At 42.6% G+C, this 18696-nt stretch overlaps 1 protein-coding gene across 3 annotated transcripts in view; it reads right to left on the bottom strand.

Moving 5' to 3' along the window:
• Positions 1-18696, bottom strand: part of SPECC1 (sperm antigen with calponin homology and coiled-coil domains 1) — a 241634-nt gene that overhangs the window by 9201 nt on the left and 213737 nt on the right. For all 3 annotated transcript variants that reach the window (XM_019757420.2, XM_074319356.1, XM_074319357.1), the window contains 2 exons: positions 8107-8223; positions 2211-2270 (listed from right to left, as the gene is read on the bottom strand). In XM_019757420.2, the coding sequence (XP_019612979.2) occupies positions 2211-2270; positions 8107-8223 (177 nt within the window). The remainder of the gene's footprint in view (positions 1-2210; positions 2271-8106; positions 8224-18696) is intronic.

Here is an 18696-nt window from a genome sequence, read left to right as displayed (position 1 = left end):
CAGAGAAGTGCCAATGAGCTGGAGGGAATCTGGGAAGTATTGATTTCCTTATTAAAGGAGAAAGATGTGAGGCACTTGCTCTATCCCTTCCACCTCCTTCCTGACCTGCAGATGAAAGTGGTATTTGGAGCTTGGCAGCCACATTTGCCCATAGAAGAACAAGTGGCCAAGTAGTGAAGAAAAAGCCAACAGATTAAAATGGTGCAGTACAGAGGAGAAACACTCTAGGGTTTTAGTTTGTTTGTTTGTTTGTTTTTTATAGATTTTATTGGGGAAGGGGAACAGGACTTTATTGGGGAATAGTGCGTGCTTCCAGGACTTTTTTCCAAGTTGTTGTCCTTTCAATCTTAGTTGTGGAGGGTGCTGTTCAGCTTCAAGTTGTTGTCCTTTCGGTCTTAGTTGTGGAGGGCGCAGCTCAGCTCCAGGTCCAGTTGCCGTTTCTAGTTGCAGGGGGCACAGCCCACCATCCCTTGCGGGAGTCGAATCGGCAACCCTGTGGTTGAGAGGACACGCTCCAACCCACTGAGCCATCTGGGAGTTCAGCAGCAGCTCAGCTCAAGGTGCCATGTTCAATTTTAGTTGCAGGGGGCGCTGCCCACCATCCCTTGCGGGAGTCGAGGAATTGAACTGGCAACCTTGTGGTTGAGAGGATGCGCTCCAACCAACTGGGCCATTCGGGAGGCAGCCTCAGCTCAAGGTGCCGTGTTCAATCTTAGTTGCAGGGGGCAGAGCGCAACATCACTTGCGGGACTCGAGGAATTGAACTGGCAACTTTGTGGTTGAGAGCCCACTGGCCCATGTGGGACTCGAACTGGCAGCCTTCAGAATTAGGGGCACGGAGCTCTAACCGCCTGAGCCACCAGGCCGGCCCCACTCTAGGGTTTTTGATTACAACATTGAACAGTGAATCAATCCTGAAACTACTTCTGGATCTCTTGTTTTAAAAAAATAACATGTTTATGGTTTAAACAACTGTTAGTTGGGTTTTCCATTTCTTGAAGTTGAATATGTATTAACTAATAAAACTGTCTATTATATCTTTCATTTTTAAATGTTTCTCTTTTATATTCTGGGTAATTTCCTTACATCTATTTTCCAGTTTAGTAGTTCTCTCTTCTTCTGCATCTAATCACTTTTTCAACACAACTGGTGTTAATCAATTCCAAATTTTACTTTCTAGCAGTTTTACTTGATTTTTTCCCCATTTTAAAAAATAACATGTTCCTTCCTTATTACTTCTATTCCTTTTATCTCTTTAATATGTTTAAACATAGTCTTTTATAGTCTCTTATTGCTGTTTATTATCTCAAGTTCTGACAGATGATTCTCTTGTTTGTTGTATCTGCTGACAAGTTCAAATAGATCATTTTTTTAGTGTTTTGTACTTTTGGCTTGTGAGCATATTTTCAGCAGCCATTGTACTACTAGCCACAGAGCTTCCTGCACCAGAGACAGTATAGGGGCTTCTTGCAATACAGATATTACAAATTTGGACTCCAAACTTCATCTGGCCATTTTCATTACTTATAGGAGATATCCCCCCTTTTTTGGCCTCAAAAAATCTGAGGAGGGACCAAACTTCCTTATCACTTCCCTGGACTGGCAGGTGGAGTTTTTTTTTATCCTCTTTCACCAAGAAGAGTAGCATTTTGTGAGCCCTAGTTTTGTGCTCGGTACTAATGCTGTGTTTATGGGAGCTCAAGGCTTTGTCTCTTGTTCCTGTGTGCATTAAATAATATCCATTAGCTACCCATTATTATGAGACCTCTACCATTACCCCCAGACCCACACCTGGCGATTGCCACAGTCTCGGCTCATGCCTCATGCTCTGGTTTTTATTTCTCTTTTAATTTCTGGCATCTGGTTATTTCCCAGTCTTTCTTTAGAGCTCAGCTATGTATTGACATTTTAAAAATTACATTTTATTCAGATTTCTAGGTGACTTAAACAAGAAGGTTTTAATGATAATTCAGTTCACTGTGGTTCCAGAACTGAAATATATCCACAATGAATCTTATTTGGAAAAAAACTCTAAATCATGTGGTCAGACCAATTGGATAATTTTATATTAGGGGTCATGAGTAACAAATCGTCAGCAAATGGATTTCTATGTTCTGTAACAAATTGTCATGGTATAAAGAAAATGGCATAAAGTTCTTTCTCATATAATTGGACTAAAGTATGACAAAGATACAAAACAGGATACTTACCAGGCTGGGTTTGATGCCTACACTTTCGGCTGCTTCAAATGCCAACAAGAGATTCCTTTTCTAAGTTAAAAAGACAAAGACACTAGAATTATCAACTAAAAATATATAGCTTTTACTAGGAAAGAAAACCAACTGACACTCCATATAATCTATAAAACACCTAAAATTTTAAGTCAAATATGCAAATGATAGTCTCAGTTTAAGGAAAAGATTAACAGTTACAATTGTCACTAAAAATGAAATTATTGGTTGACGCCTTACTATCAATTTTTTGTTTGGTTATTTTTACTTTGTCAAGATTCATGACACACACTTCTGCTGTGCATTAAGTTGTTTGTTTAATGATAGTGCTACATCAAAAAATTATCAAAGCAATATGTGCACAGTTAAAAAGAATCAAATAAAAAAACTGTCCCTTCCCCCAATCCTGGCTCCTTGAGAGAACCACTCTTATTTTCTCTCTTTAGTTCTTCTGATGATTACAACCGTATCTCTGTAATATGCTCATGCTACTGTTTTTTGATTTCTAAAACATTACCTACTAATTTCCTCCCAGAATAAATGAGGACTCAGGTATCATGCACTTCTCTCTCCTCTTCCTTATAGCTATATGGTTAATTTTAGTTATTTTATTAGTTATGTTTGTGACTTTAAATAATATACTTATTTCTCCATTTCTTGTTTCATGGACAGCACTTCCTAACTCCATTTTGTATGATCAGGAAGAAGTTTCTCTCATCTTTCCTCCACCTTGTCAACTTTCACTCTTAAATGATTAAAACTTATAAATTTAGCTTTCTTTTCTATTTAAGTCTTCTGCCTCTCTTGTAAGGATTCTGAAAACTGCAAACAATAAACAGCATTTACCAGTAGTGTACTACAATTACATTTCCTTCTCTATAGTTCCAGTCATGGTGGTGTGCCACTCAAAACATTTTTTCGAAAGGATTTTCATCTTTGTGACTCAACCCTTCAGCCCTAGAGTCCTTCAGAACCCCATGTCAATTTTTGGATAATATCTCTGTTCTACTACTTTCATAGGTTTCCTTCTTAAGAAAGGATGTGAGAGAGATACATGTTCTGAAAGCATTCATATATAAAAATTTCTCTTCTGTACCATCACACTTAATTAATAATTTGGCTGAAAAAAAATAATAATTGGGCTGTATATAGAAATCTAGGTTGAAAATAATTATCCCTAGAATTTAAAGGTACTGCTCAACAATCATCTATCCCTAATTTGTTGCTTCTTTTAGAGATTCTTTCTGGTTGTTCTCTGATGTTTCTTCATCTGGATGAATTTAAGAATCATTTGGTCATGCCTCTTCCGCTCCCGCTCCATAATACGTTTGAAAGTCATTAGGATTATATTAAAACGTAATTAAGTTGATAAATTAAATATGACTGAGACAAGTCTTTCTGTACATATTCATGTTTTATGCTCCTCAGTAGAATTTTGTCATTTTATACATTTAGAGTTTATACACTATTTTATAAATTTTCCCATTTCCCCATGGCTTCAACCCTCTGTCTTTGCCTGTACATCTGGTGCCTGACTATTAAAGGGTTTGCCCTGACACTGAAACAAACCTTCTGCTCAAGGTACCAGGTTACAGAAAAACACTAAGATGTGGCTATGTACATTTTCTTCTCGTCTGTGGTCAAGGCCTTGGAAAGCTGTTGATCTGTGGTCATCTTGCCCAAGCTGCCAACCTTCTTCCTCCACATTAAGGGAAATTAATGGCGATGGACTGGAAACCTTGCACATGTTTCCACAACACTACTCTCTGTTCTGTTAAGAGGGGAGCTGTAAAGTGGTTCCTAGCTTGTTTTACTTAGCCCAAACTATTGACAGCAATCTCCTATTTGGTGCTAATGAGGCCTTAGTCTTTATTTTTAAAGTCCTTTTGGTTAGTTTTGTGGAGGAGGGGTTTTATAAGCCAGTTTTTAGGCTACCGTTATTCCAGAAGTCAAGATGATACACATATTTTTATGGCTTGATACATAATGCCAAATTGCTTTCTAAAATGTTACACCAATTTTCAATTCCAGCAATAATGTATGAGTGTCCATGTTCTCATACCCTTACCTGCATAGAATATTATGATTTTCAAAAGTCTCTGCCAAATGTGACAGGCTAAAAATAATATTTTGTTTTAATTTGTATTCTTTGATTACTAGCAAGGTCTAAGGAAAAGGCATTTCGAAACCCAAGGTGTTATACAGCCCTCCCCCAAGACCCTCTAGCCTGATTCTAATGACACTGCTGGTGTTTTCTAAGCAGATACTCAACAAACAAGGAATGGTTTACACAGAAAAACTGTCTCAAAATTGAACCAGTGTACAGTATGACATGGAATGTTATAGAGAGACAGGTGGTTTTGGTTCATAAAAATGAGTTTTATTCACTTTGGCAGCAGCAGGACAACAGTGACCAGCACCATTATCCTAATTCTTTCTCACTGTCACAGTCACTGCGAGAAGACACCACTCCTGGGGAGCAAACGAGAGTTGTGCTTAGGGCAGAAGGGCCTCACTGCCCTGCACCTGCAGCTGTGCCCACAGAGGCCAGGCCAGGGTGAGAAGGGAGCCCTGCTTCAGTCTGTGCCCTGGCTGGGGGACAACTGTAGGCCGGGAACCTCCTGTTTTCCGGATGGTGAAAGTCCTCAACCCACGGAAGAACACCACCACAGGCTGGGCTAGAAGGGAATCCAACTGAAATCGATGAGAGAAAGAATCCCAAGTCCAGAGTTTCTCTCACATTAATATTTCATTTCAAACACTGACATATGCACACTTCATTCTATCATCTGAATCTGTTTAGCATAAGTGGAAGTGTTATAGAATGATAGATGGATACGCTTTTTATTGAAAAAATGCCCAAACCTTCCATTGACTGTAACTCGCATCCCGTGTTTGTGTGCCTCTGATGTCTTAGAGGAAGAAATTCCCTACTTAATACAGATGTCAAACTCACTTGGTTTAATTATGTCCATCTAGGTAGGAATAGCTCATGATTTCTGAACTTTCTGGGCTATCAACGGCAATATCATTTTTAGTAGATTTTTACAAACACAGGCCTCTCTTGGTGCCCTTTTTGATGTATGTGTATATTCAAACCCCCCAAAACCACCCAACACTGAGAGCTCACCAGAACAAGGCTCTAGGTTAGGACTGGACTTCGTTCATCTGAATGATGTACGTTTCATTCAAATTACCTTGTACCCTTTGAAATGCAACTTCAAAGATGCCTCTTTTAAGAAAACCCTCCCTGCTTTTATCCCTGTCTCTCCTTGAGTCAGATCACCCCCATGCTAACTCTACTCTCACACGTGCTCAGTGTTATACTGTGTTGAATGCCTGTGTTGACGTGTCATTTGGAAAACCCTCATCAGTAACTGTAATACGTATGGATTTCTCTCACCAAACTGACCAAGCAAACTGGAGCATGCTTGTCACACACCAGGTAGTGGTGAAAACTGTCACTTCACCCACAGTGTATCTACATGGGGGCATTTGGAAAGCAGGAAGCCAGATGTTCCTTTAGAGAGTGGTGGGCAGGCGGTGACCAGCAAACAAGAGTCCTAGGCTCTAGGACACAGAGCCACCTCTATCTTGGACAAGGAAGCTGTGAAGCCACACAGACCTTTAGATGAAAATTCCAGCTTCTGGATCTGACTCCTTCATCTCCTCGCAGACCTGCAGTCTCACAATCTGACTATGTGCTCCCCGATGACAGTATTACAGATCACAAAGAAGAATTTCAACCCTACATGTGGAAAATATGGGCGCTGTACCATAAGGACAACGGAAAGTGAGTAAACTGTGACGTCTGTTTGTTTTCCTGAACATTTTCATTCTGCAGCAGGTATCGGGCACCTGGCTGTGCAGCGCGCGGGAATCACCGGGCATCCAGAGCCAGACAATGCAAGTTCAGTCACCAGGAAGTGTGCTCATGAATTCAAAGTGTGAAAGCAAACACTTTTAGGCTCAATTTACCACAGATCCTTATTGAGTCGAGGACAAAGAGCTGAGGTGTGTTTGCATGACGGCAAACATTTCACACTTTCAGGAAGATACCTGTTTTAGACAGTGTGTGTAGACTTAGACTTACACTTACTAGAGTTTTAGTAAGGTCTTCTGATTATTTTGAATTGTTTTATGCCCACTATCCATGACTAAATTAAATCACTTTGTTCATTTATTCTCACCATCAGTGCCATAACCATTCTTTCAACTTTATATCTTGATGTATGATAATCAAAATATATTTATTCCTTCCACATCTCAGAAGATGGGAGATGGGGAAGCTGGTTCTGTCAAGCTGGACACACAGGGTCGTCTTTGACTCTTTCCTCTTCTCTCTCATACAACCAACCACTCACTAAGTCCAGTTGATTCTATATCTAAGATGTATTTCAAATCCCTTTACATCTTTCCACCTACATTGCCACCACCCTAGTCCCAGCTAATGGGTGAAACCAGGGAAACTGAGCTCTCATAGCGACCACAGCAACAACCTCCCAACTGGCTCCTGTTTCATTCTTGTTCCTTTTCCAATTCATTTTTTTCACGTAAAAGCCAAAGAGATTGTTTAAAAACATGAATAATGTCTCTCCACTGTTTACACTCCTTCAGGGACTTCCCGCTATGTTTGGAGCAAAATGTAAACTTCTAACCAGGGCCATTGTGGAAGGCCTGCAGGATCTGGCGCTGGCATCACCACAGGCCACCCTGCCCCTCTCACTGCACTCCAGCCAGCTGGCCTGCCTCTGTTCCTTGGTGGCACCAAAGTGTTTTCTTTCTCTGGCTGCTCCCTCACCTTGGAAAAGTCCCCTGAGCCCTTTGCATTGCTGGCTCCCTCATGTTCTTTATTCAGACGTCAGCTTGAATAGCGCCTCCTTGGAAAGACCTTCTCAGCCTTCCTGATCTCAACTGGATCCCCCACTGTTCACTCTCACAGCCCTTCCACAGTTTATAATCATTTATTTATATTACATGTAGGTCCACTCGCTTGTTGATTGCCTGTCTACCTCATGAGGGCAGAGGACACGTCCACACTGTTCACTGCTGTCTTTATTACTTTATGTTCATGATGTGTGGCAAGAAATACTTGTTGAGTGAATGAGTGCATTTTCCAAAGTACGCTCTGTGGAATATAATTTTGTAGGCTATTCTAGGTCAGCATTTAGCAAACTATAGCCTGGAGGCTGCATAGGGCCTGCAGCCTGTTTTTATAAATAATGTTTTATTGGAACACAGCATGTGCCAATCACCAATGGCCACTTGGGCAGTCCAGTGGTAGAGCTGAATGGCTATGACAGAGACCCACAGACTCACAGAGTCTACCATTTGGCCCTTAACAGCAAAAGTTTGCCAATTCTTCTTACAGGTAGTTAAAAGAAAAAGGTTCTGTGGATCTGATATATGTTGGCTTAAATGGAGTTAAACAGGTTTCTTTAATGAAGGATTTGAAATGTTTACTGTGCTAATGAGCACTGTGAATCTCTAAAAATGTGATATGATATACCATTACCCAAGCTTATTTGAGCAGGAAACTCTTTGGTGAAGTTTGTTGGTTCTTTGGAGAAGACTTTGAAAAAAGGTGGCCAAGGTCTCCACACCATGAAGGTGAGATTCCATCAGGACTTTCTCTGGAAAATGTGTAACAATGGATCTATATCTAGAAGGGAAACTGAGAAGTATTTACTGAGGGTGGGAGTCTATGATGTAGTTACACTAGCAGTTATCTATGTCTGGTACCAAATCCTAGTTTTCACTTCAAGTCTATAAACCCCACCCCAGTGAGACGTATTCATATAATAAGGGATCCCCCCAGCCCCAACCCTGCACGTTATAACCTAGATGACAACCAGGGTGAGGGGCAGGGACTTACTTTCTCCTGATTGTTCAGCTCCTGGTACGGGATGTGAGCAGGCAGGTAGGTGTGGAGGAGAGCACAGAAGGCCAAGCCATCACTCCAGCTGCTGCTGAAATTGGTGATATCAATGTTCTGTGGGGGGAAGCAGCGTTAATCACCAAACTGCAGTCACAGAGTATGAATGAGATTGTGGTAAGATGGGGAGCCATCTCTGGGTTTGCTGTAGGCAAAGTAAGAAACTACTCAAGTCTGCGCACATTTAATTCTGATACCAGCTATTGCCCAGATCCATTCACAGAACAGCATGAAGAAAAAGGTGTCAGAGCTCAAGCCACTAGGGAATTTCTGTCTGCCTCTGGTATGTTACAGGCTCTGAAACATCTTATTCTCAAATTTACCCACCCGAGTAGCTCTGTACATCCCAGCATTTCCTGGCCTTATTTGGTCAAGGAAGACTCACTATCATCACGTACAACCCCCTTTAACAACAGCTGGACCAAGCACGACAAAACGAGAAGATCTGAAAGCCCCACAGGGCTGGTCCCGCGGCCCGCTACTGTGGTACACTCTTCTCCCCACAGCGTGAAGGGCTTCTGAGCAAGAGAAAACCCCTCGTGCTCCAGTCTCCCTGCTAGCACACCAAACGCCAGGGGTATTGGGGCTTCACGGGAGAGAAAGGAGCGCCTCCTTCAGGATGGGTGGTGACCCTGGCAGCCACTAGGTAACCAGTGATAAGGACACCCAGCTCCAACTTTACATGGCAGCCCAGAGATGATGGCTTCTGACGGCTCCCAGGCAGGTCCCCTGGGTTCCTAGTAGCTCCAGTGTAACTCCACCTTTTAGAGCCTCATACCTGTAACCTACCTGCTTCTTTCCCCCGGACTGTACTCATCCTAACAGGGGTTTTCCCCAATGAAATCTCACGTTCCAAAGCCAACGAATTCGTGACTGCTCAGGCTGACTGAGGTAGCGGCTGCTTAAATGTACTGAGATAGTCCGTGAAAGGGGACTGCAGAAGCGGCACACATGTAGGACTGTGTTCTAAGCACTTCTGCTGTGATCAGAGGACTCAGGCAAGTGTGGCGCTCCTGCCTGCGATCTCCTCACAGCCACTGCACGCTGGGGAGGCAGTGAGGTGTTCTTCCTCCCCAGGACACCCCATCCTGGAAAGCAGGAGGCCAGCGAAGGTGAGGAGGGGTGGTGAACAGCTAGCTGGCTCATTCTGGACGAGTGGACACTCACGACTTGTTGACCTCCCGCTGCCTGAGCCAAACACAGAACTCCCGCAGTAAAACCCTCACTGCCCTGTAGGGTGTTTCCACTAGGAGCAATGGCAATTTAAAAGGAGTGGAGGCGTGAAGAGGAGCAGGACATGAAGTTAAACTGGAATGGGGGAGGGAGACAAGATGGAATTTTTCTCAAAATGTGTAAAGAAGTTTTTAAGAACATATGCAGATGGAAATGTGTAATGAAATATGGTACAATATGTTTCCTGTGGTTTCCTAAGGGTTTTGGAAGCAAATGGCCTATAATCTCATTTGAGCTTTTTAATCTAGACATTTCCAGCATTAGTTTGAACTAGTTTGGTTCTGAGTGATGGGGTAAGTTAAAGGCCTCATTTTACAGTTAAGAAACTCAGTAAAGGCCAGAGGAGGTGGTATTGCAATTTGCACACGTAGTTCACCTGAAAAACAGACATACCAGGAACCCCAGTCCCCAGCTTAAGGTCCTTTCCATCAAACCTCTTCTGTCTTCTAGCCAGAGTCCAGGATGATCCTGGTGGACACCAGAACTTTGCTCAAAACAGCAGCTTTCAGGAATATGGCCCGTTCTCCAGTTTGCTTTGCAATTACGTTTACCCAGGGAAGGCTATCTGGCAGAAAGCAACGCACAACCATAATAATGTCTCTTCGTTCTAGTTTGCGTGACTCAAGCACACCAAATTTTAAGAGTTGCTAAGCATCAGTGTTACATAAAAGTCTGAGAATGCTCCTGTTGCAAGGGGCCCCGGCTCAGTTTCCAGAGTGAATATGCAATAGCTGGGACTCCTGGTAAGCTGAACGTTTGGATTTTTGGCTTCCTAAAGTCTCTTTGGGTCCAACAGCTACCTGATAAGGCCTGGACGCTGCTTTAAAAATGGGAAACACTTTGGTTTTATATTTTCTGGAGAGGTTTGCATGTTAAAAAAGCAGAGGAAGTAACTGTAACCCATCCAGTTCACAAAGTCTCAAGCATTGAAACCAGACGTTGTGGACATCAGACCTTGCGAAGGGGACATAAGGAGCAGGGCCAGGCCAGCCTGAGGAAATCAGGCATTACAGCTCTTATCAAGATCAAATCCCCTTCCTTCCTTTCTTTGCCCTGCAGAGGTACTCTGAGAACCCGTCTCCAAACCTATCTCTACCGTGCCTGTGACGTGGTGGAAGGAAAGCCAGACTTGATTTCCGGGGACCACCTGTTTATGGTTTTTGTTCATGGTGAGTCCGGAGGCATCTGCGCAAATGGGACAGGTGCGACCTGACAGGCAGCGTCCTTCTCGACAGGCAATGTTGACATGTATGATACAGTTTCCAAGAAAGAGGCCCCATTTTAAACAGAAAGGCAAATGCTCTGTGGTCAAGATGAAAGTCCCTTAAATAAGGGTCCCTTAAATGTCACACTCCAAAAATGGTGGCAGTGGTAAAGGTGGTGGTGACATTTGTCGAGTGTCTATGATATGCTTGTCACGGTGCATTTTCTCATTTAATTCTCAGAACAACCACACACAGTAAGTGATGTTGTACATATTTTGTAGACGAGACAGCTGAAGCAAAAAGAAATGTTGTTAGTCTCAGTGCCAGGATTGGACCCCAGTTCCTTCAGACCGCAAAGCACATGTCCTGTTCGCTGTGCTTCCTTCCTTCTTTTTTCTTTCTTTTCTCTCTATCTCCCTCCACCGCTTTCCCCTCCCTCCTTGCCTTCCTTCCTTTCCAAATTTACTTTACATGTAAAGCTTTTAATACTTGACAAATCCTCTTTTCCTAAAACATGAGAATATTTTACATAAGTATCTCTTGTACTATGTGTTATAGGAAACATCATTTTCCTTCATTGGCACCATCTTCAGAAACATTTTAAGAGACCAAACGGACCCCAAGGAGCACTGAGTATTTCAGTTATCTGAATGCCATCTAAGAACAGTTTTGGATCTGTAAGTTTGACTAATAGGTCAAGACTATTCTCTAGGATATAAAATCTGGTGAGAACAAAACCACAGTTGAAAAAATCAATCAGAATGACTTACAAGCTCAGGAGAGCTTCAGACAGCCTGACACTTCAGGACAGACTGCAGCTCGTGGGCCTCCCGGAACATGAGACACACCGTAATGCAGACCCTTGCCTCAGAAGCAAAACCATGCAAAAACTATGTAAGAAAAAGGAGGCAGTGTCCTGTCTTTCAAAAAAAAAGGAATGACGGAAATTCCAAATTTACTCAGGTCATCAAATCCAACATCTAGGTCAGGAAATACTCTTACATGTAACTTCTATTTGCTATGTCTCAGACTGTCTTCATTCTAAGAACAACACACTATCAGGTAAAAACTTTACCCTTCTTTCTTCTGAGTGGAACAACCCCAATTCTAGTTCAATGCCATTTGAAATTATCTGTAATTCTATTTGAATGCAAGAGTATCGACAATTCCCAACTCAACATAGTTGGCAGAACCATTAAAACGTGTGTACACTTACAATATCTCAAATACAGTGATGAAGACCAACCTGCAAAGCATTATACAGATCTCAGCGGTTGCTTTGTTGCTATCATTATTATACAAGTGGGGCGCTGCTGCTCACTGAGGTATATTTTTGGGATCTATAAGGTATGCTTCAGTGACCGAGGAGTGAGCTGCTGTGGCAGCACAATTGCATAACGCTCAACGTTTTTCACACGAATCACAGAAAAGAGAAGAATTAACTTATGCTTCATCAGATCTCACCCAGATTTCATTTTGGAAAAGCCACACCACTTGAATTACTGTTAAGGGAAGGGAAGGAAGGGAAGGGAAAGGGAGGAAAGGGAAAGGAAGGAAAAGGAAAGGAAGGGAAGGAGAGAGGGAAGAAGGGAGGAAGGAAAGCAGAAAAGAAAGGCAGACCTACCCTGATCATCTTAAGGGACTGAATTGTGGCCGTTAAAAAGAATGCCAACATTTTGGAACTCATGTACTGTAAGATTTACTGGGAAGAAAAAGAGTGACAACAAAAAGAAATGTGCTGATTATTTTCCCAAGGGAAATGATAATTACTGAAAAGTATCTTTAACTTTCTCTAGGATATAAATACCTTAGAGATATTTCTGAGTGAGAGAAAATTCTGGGGAAAGGAAGTCTCAGATATAAAAAAAGGTAACATTCCAAGCATCTCCAAAATAGGTTAAGTTTCTAAGAGTGCTTAGAAGAAAACTTTGTAAAGTACAGAATTTTGTCCTCTGGTGAAGCAAAAATCATGTGAGAAGAGTGAATACACTGAAAAGCTAAATCCACATGGGAAACTAAAACCCTAACTTTAGTGACTACCCAAGAATAGTCTTTTAGAAAGATTGAGATTGTAGACAAATAAAGCTGTATAAGGATGAATGTAGGGGCAGGACTCTTAACTAACACCATGGGACAGAAGCAAAGCAAAACCAAACCATCCACATTTACTTCTAGAGGGTTAATTTCATTTGCTTTTTGTTGCCTGGAAACACCAGCATTTGGTGAAAACATTAACCACTGGGGAGAGAAGCTGCAGAGCACACACTGAAAAGGGGCCTGTGCTGAATCCCACCAAGGACACAGCTGGATTCTGCAGCTGTTTGACCTCATTCCCACCACTTCTTCAACTTCCCTGGTAATCTCTAGGTTCCTCTATTAGATTTCTATGAATGGGTTGATTCTGTGTGCACTAAGTGTAAAAGTTAAAAAAAACAAGTTAAAATGAAAAAAGCAAAGCTTCTGGGAAGAAGGCAGGAGACTAATTAGAAAATGCAGTCTTTTTACTTCTGCAGGAACTCGCTGTCTTAGACCTAAACATTCTCACTCTCAGGACGTCTCTGGGGCTTTTCTTGATAGGTCTTTATTGTCACAGCTGTGGAATCAGACCGAGCTTTTTATTTTTGGGGAAAATGTAACAATTTAAAGATCACAGAGGATAAAAGCAGCTCATTCCTCACTAAGGTTTAGCATGTGTAGGAAGAGTCCTGGGAAGACCAAACTTACTTTGAAGATTTGGTGAGAAAAAATGCAGAGCATACGAGTATACACATATAAGTGGGTTCATGTGAAATTTCAACAAATGCTGCCTACATTCCCTTCCCTAAACATGGATTCGGTGTTTCATGTTTCTTATCTCTTTGTTGAAGTTCGCCCTGAGCTCACTGAGCATCCTTATAACCAGTGTTTGGAACTCTACATCTGGTAGGTTATTTGTCTCAGTCTTTTTTTTAATTTTTATAATATTAGTTTCAGGTGTACAAAACAACATAATCATTAGACATTTACACCCGTCTTCATTTTGTTTAGTTGTTTTTCTGGAGCTTTGTTCTGTTCTTTTATTTGGGACATGTTTCTTTGTCTCCCCATTTTGGCTGCCGCCCTGTGTTTGTTTCTATGTATTAGGTAGGGCTGCTATGTCTCTGGATCTTAGTAGAGAGGCCTTATGTAGTAGGTGTCCTGTGGGGCCTAATGGTGCAGTTGCCCTGGTGACCTGAGATGGGTGCTCCAGGTGTATTTCTTGTGTGGTTGTGTGTGCTCTCCTGTTGTAGTTGAGCCTTGGTTGCTGTTTGCACATCAGTGGGAGGGACTGACCCTCGGGCTGATTGGTTGTGAGGACTGACCACATTGGTTGTGAGGGGCTATGGTGCAGGGGCTGACCATACAGAGCAATGTGTGCGTAGCAGGGCTCTGCCCCACCTTTCCTTTGGCTGTGTCATCCTTGGAGGTGGCTGGATGATGCTCTGGCCCAGTCTGAAGCCGGCCACTGGGGCTGCCAGTTCTGGAGCCTTCTGGGAGGGGACCCCACTGCAGGCTAAGTCAGACACAGTCTGTGCCCTGCCTAGGGCCACCTGGCATGAATCACAAAGCAATCCAGAGATGGTCACCACCTGCGCTATGCTTGGAGGTGCTTTGAGAGGCCAAGCCGAAAACTGAGTCTGGCTGTGGCTAGTACTGGCCTTAAGGCTGCTCAGCCAGAGGTATGGGGCATACCGAAGCCAAATGCTGCTTGTTTGGGTTTTGTGAACTTTTGACAGATTTTAGGAAAGTCTACAGCATGAGCCAAGGCAGGCCGTTTATACAGAAAAGCCACTGGAAGCAGCTTGGCTGTGCCCAAAAGTTAGATGGGGTGGGATGTGAGGGAATCATCAGGGTGGGGCAGATGAAAGACAATAGCCAGTTTGATGGAGACTCAGATATGGTGTCTGCCTGTATCTGCACACTGGGATCGGGGGAGGGCTCAAGAAACAATGGCTTCCACCAGTTCCTCCATCTGGGAGAAAGCTGACCCTCCAGCCCTTACCCTGAAGCCAGATAATTCGATTCCTCCCCATAAGTCCCTGGCACCTTCTGAGCCGCTGTCCCAGTGCTGGAGCTCAGAGTGAGTGAGTCCATCAGCGAGTAAGTCCATGTGTAGGCTCTTCAAGAGGAGCATCTAGGACTGTAGCCACCCTTTGTCTCGTTCAGCCAGAATCTCTGCTGGTTTTCACAGCCAGGAGTTATGGAGACTTTTCTCCCTGGCATTGGAACCCTGGGCTGGTCTGGGGCTGGGACCCCTCATTCCACCAGGGGCGGGGGACCTCTGCAGCCAAGATACCCCTCCTGATTTTGAATGGTCACATGCAGGGGTGGGACCAACCCCTTCCAGTCTCTGTCCCTCCTAGCAGTCTTGAGGTGGCTTCTTCTGTATGTTCTTAGTTGTAGGGCTTTGGTTCAGCTAGACTTCATAGTCTCAATAATGGCTGTTCTATGCTTTAGGTGTAATTGATGTGGTCCTGAGAGGAGGTGAGCACAGTGTTTACCTACTCTGCTATCTTGACTGAAAATCTCCCATGTGAATTTTTAACATGTTGTGTACGGATCACGAGAATCTTCACGAGGGATTTTAACCCCGCCGTACGCAACGTGTTAATTAAGTTCAAGAATTAATAAAAAAAAAAAAAACTCTCTTGGGATTTTAATTGGAATTGAATTAAATTTAGAGATTAATTTGTAATAATTTACTTTTTAAAAATGATTCTTCCTACTCTTTATCCCTGTTGAAGGAATTGAGGGTTTGAAACCTGGAAAAGAGTAGGTCAGAAGGCCATGGTTGGACAACTCTATGACGGGCCACCCTTTGCTTTACATGGTGAGGACCAAAGGAGTCCTCAAGGGATAAGAGTCCTTACAAGTCCTCACAAGGGATAAGAGAGCAGAAATATCCTCTGTGGATGAGGGCTTTCTGATGACAAAAGGGCTACTCTGTCTCCAGAGATATGTAGGCAGAAGACACTGCACAACCTCTCCCTAGAGATAGAATCAAAAGGATATTGACATCAGAAGAGTGGCTGGAGCGATATCTTTCTTGCTTCCTTCTTTTTCATTTAACAAACACTAGGGAGTCCCCACCCACGATGTTTCCTCCCCGAGGGCCTCTGGCTGTGGCATGGTGACACTTGGGTCTAGTTTCACTGCAAGGGTTCTGCTGCCTAACACTTCCTGAACCATCTAGCTGGGTCCACACCCATGCCAGTGCCCCACCTCCTTCCCCTGCCCAGCTGCTCAAATAGCAGGGCTGGCCTTGCACAGCCAACACCATCAAAAGAAGATGAAATGCCATGGCTCAGTATGGGAACTTTGTGTCTTTACAGCTTCCTGTGAGCAGGCTTTCTCTCTAGCCCTCAGCTTGGCTCCAAAAAGATTCTTTGCAATGTTCTATCCCCAGGCCCTGACCATGTTGAGATCTCTGGACAAACATTCTTCTGCAATTTTCTTCCTCTCCTTTCCTCTATTGCAGGGGTGTCCAAACTTTTTTCAATGGTTTTTACCAAGGGCCATATGCGGTAAAACACACAAACAGCCGGGCCATTCACTCGAAGTACGTATTGCCTCACCTGGTTTATTTAAGTAAACTAAATATATTTTTGGAATTTGCTGCGAGCCAATTAACAATGGATTGCAGACCACAGTTGGCCCGCAGGCCGCAGTTTTGACACCCCTGCTCTATTGCCTTTCTGTTGAGTTGATTACCTCATTTTCATTAATTTCACCTGTCTTCTTGGCGTATTTTTTCTTAAAAAAAGGTAAAGATTTGCAGCTCTGCTGGTTTCACTCATCCTAGAATACCTCCATTAACCACTTTCTAGGCTCAGTAATCTGTTAACACCCCTAAATCCCATCTTTCTCCTAGCTGAAAGCTTATCTGTATCCACCAGTCGCCCAAGGAAATATTCAAGAAACCTTCTTATGAACCATCTGCACAAATGGGTCAACTCTCCCAACTGGCAGTAGAGGCCAACACATGGCTCTTAATAAGTAGCTGTATGACTGTGACTTTAGGCAGGTGACTCAACTTTTCTGGCTCGTAGTTTCCTCATCTCTCAAATGAAGCAGTAGGATTATATTCGTGGTTTAGAAATGATTAGCTATGGAACCTGTCCTTCCAATTAAAGTTTCTGCAGAGCTTTTTCTACAGTAGAGTTTGAAAATCACAAGATTAAATGATCTCTTACCAGCTTGTTTTGCATTCTTCCATATATATTCTATTCTGCATTGCCTAATACAATAGCCACTAGTCTTTAAATTATTTAAATCAAATGAAATTTAAAATTCCGTTTCCCAGTTACATTAGCCACCTTTTAAGTGTTCAGGAGCCACATGTGGCTAGTGGCTACCATATTGAACAGTGCAGATCTAGAACATTCCAATAACCACTGAAAGTCCTATTTGACAGCACTGCTATGCACTTATATAAACATGTATATTTATATATATACCTCCCCTCTTTTTATGCAGATGGTAGCATGTTATGCATACTGTTCTGCATCTTGCTTTTTTCCCCACTTACTAAGATCTATAGCGATAGGTCCTTTTACAACATACAGAGAAACAGTTACAGTATAGAGACTAAGAGATTGGATTTGAAGCCAGACAGCAAGAGTTAAATCCTGGCTGGTCACTTACTAGTTGTACAACTGTAAGCAATTGCTTAAACTCTTTATGCCTTAGTTTTCTCATCCTTAGACTGGGTATGGATTCGATACCTCATAGGATTGCAATGCAGATTACATGCACAAACAACAGGTAAAGCACTTAGAGCAATGTCTGCCATATGGTAAATATTAATAAATACTAGCTCACTTTTCAAATGGCTATCTGTAGGTCCATCATGTGGATGGATACAGCAGCCTGTTTAGGTTGTTTCCAACCTTTTGTAATTACTCTGCACACATGTGGAATAAATTATGCTGGATTCTACCAAATTACCCTCAAAGAGATTTTTCCACATCATACTCCCCCTCACCCCAACATGAATGACTACTTACTTCCCTACAGATTCATAAAAGAATCCACAAAGTTTCAGAGAACATGATTTTTTTCCACACTATGATGCTCTAGCACTCCAAATAGAATATGTTTAGTAAGGGAAACCCTTTTTTAAAAGGGAAATAGCACTTCTATATTTTTGGATATACTTACTAAGAAAATAATATGTAATAACTAAACAATTTGTTCTAAGGAATTTAGTTCCAAGACCAAGTTCAATTTATACTAGACAATCTTCAACCCAATCTTCACTTCCTACCCTGCCCCTCCTCAGAAAGACTGAAATCATAAGCTTCTTGTGGCTAAACTACTTCTTTTTCCCAAATGAACATTTCATGAATAAGAGAATGGAAAAAATATTCTGCAGATTCACTTGGGACTATAATTGTCTAAACAGACTTATATTGTGTCCTGCGGGACAGAGAGAGAATGGCGGCGAACATTAAGGCCTCGTTTTTCTAAGTGATGGCAAGATGATAGCTTTTGGTGTTGGATGGTGTCATGCTGCAGTACCAGCTGCTGGCATATTTGATCTACAAAGGCTCTCGCCCCGGACCAATGATCCACAAAGAGGAGAGAGGACAAAGGCACTTTAAATCAACCTCAGCCCACAGAAGGAGAAAACATTTTTTTTTTTAAGGTTTTATTTTGAAAATTCTGTTTTTACTTCCTGAAGTTGGCAGGACATCTAACATTTCTATACATAGGAAAAATGTGTGCACTGGCAAGGTCTGGATGCAGATGTTTCCTTTAAATGACCCTTTTGAGCCAGAAGAATCTGCTAACTCATGTCAATAGCCTTTCAGTGGACTCTAGTTCTCTAAAAGCCTGCCTGATTTTGCCCCCTCATTTTCTCCTGCATTTCGTAGGAATTCTGCAGGTTGCAACAAGCAGGAGTGGGTCCCTCAGCCTACAGGGTTGCTGAGCTGAGCCCTGCGTTTGGGATTCTGGTCTTCCCAGATGCACCTGGCAGCCGGGCCTTTGAGCAGTGGCCGCTCCATAACGGCTTGTAGGTCCCTGCTCTTCTTCCCAACCCACGTCCAGCCTCTACTCCAACCCTCTCTCT

This window comes from Rhinolophus sinicus, linkage group LG15 (assembly GCF_036562045.2).
Source record: "Rhinolophus sinicus isolate RSC01 linkage group LG15, ASM3656204v1, whole genome shotgun sequence".
Taxonomy (NCBI): Eukaryota; Metazoa; Chordata; class Mammalia; order Chiroptera; family Rhinolophidae; genus Rhinolophus; species Rhinolophus sinicus.
The sequence above is the reverse complement of the archived record's forward strand: the minus strand, read 5'-3'. Positions and strand labels throughout refer to the sequence as shown.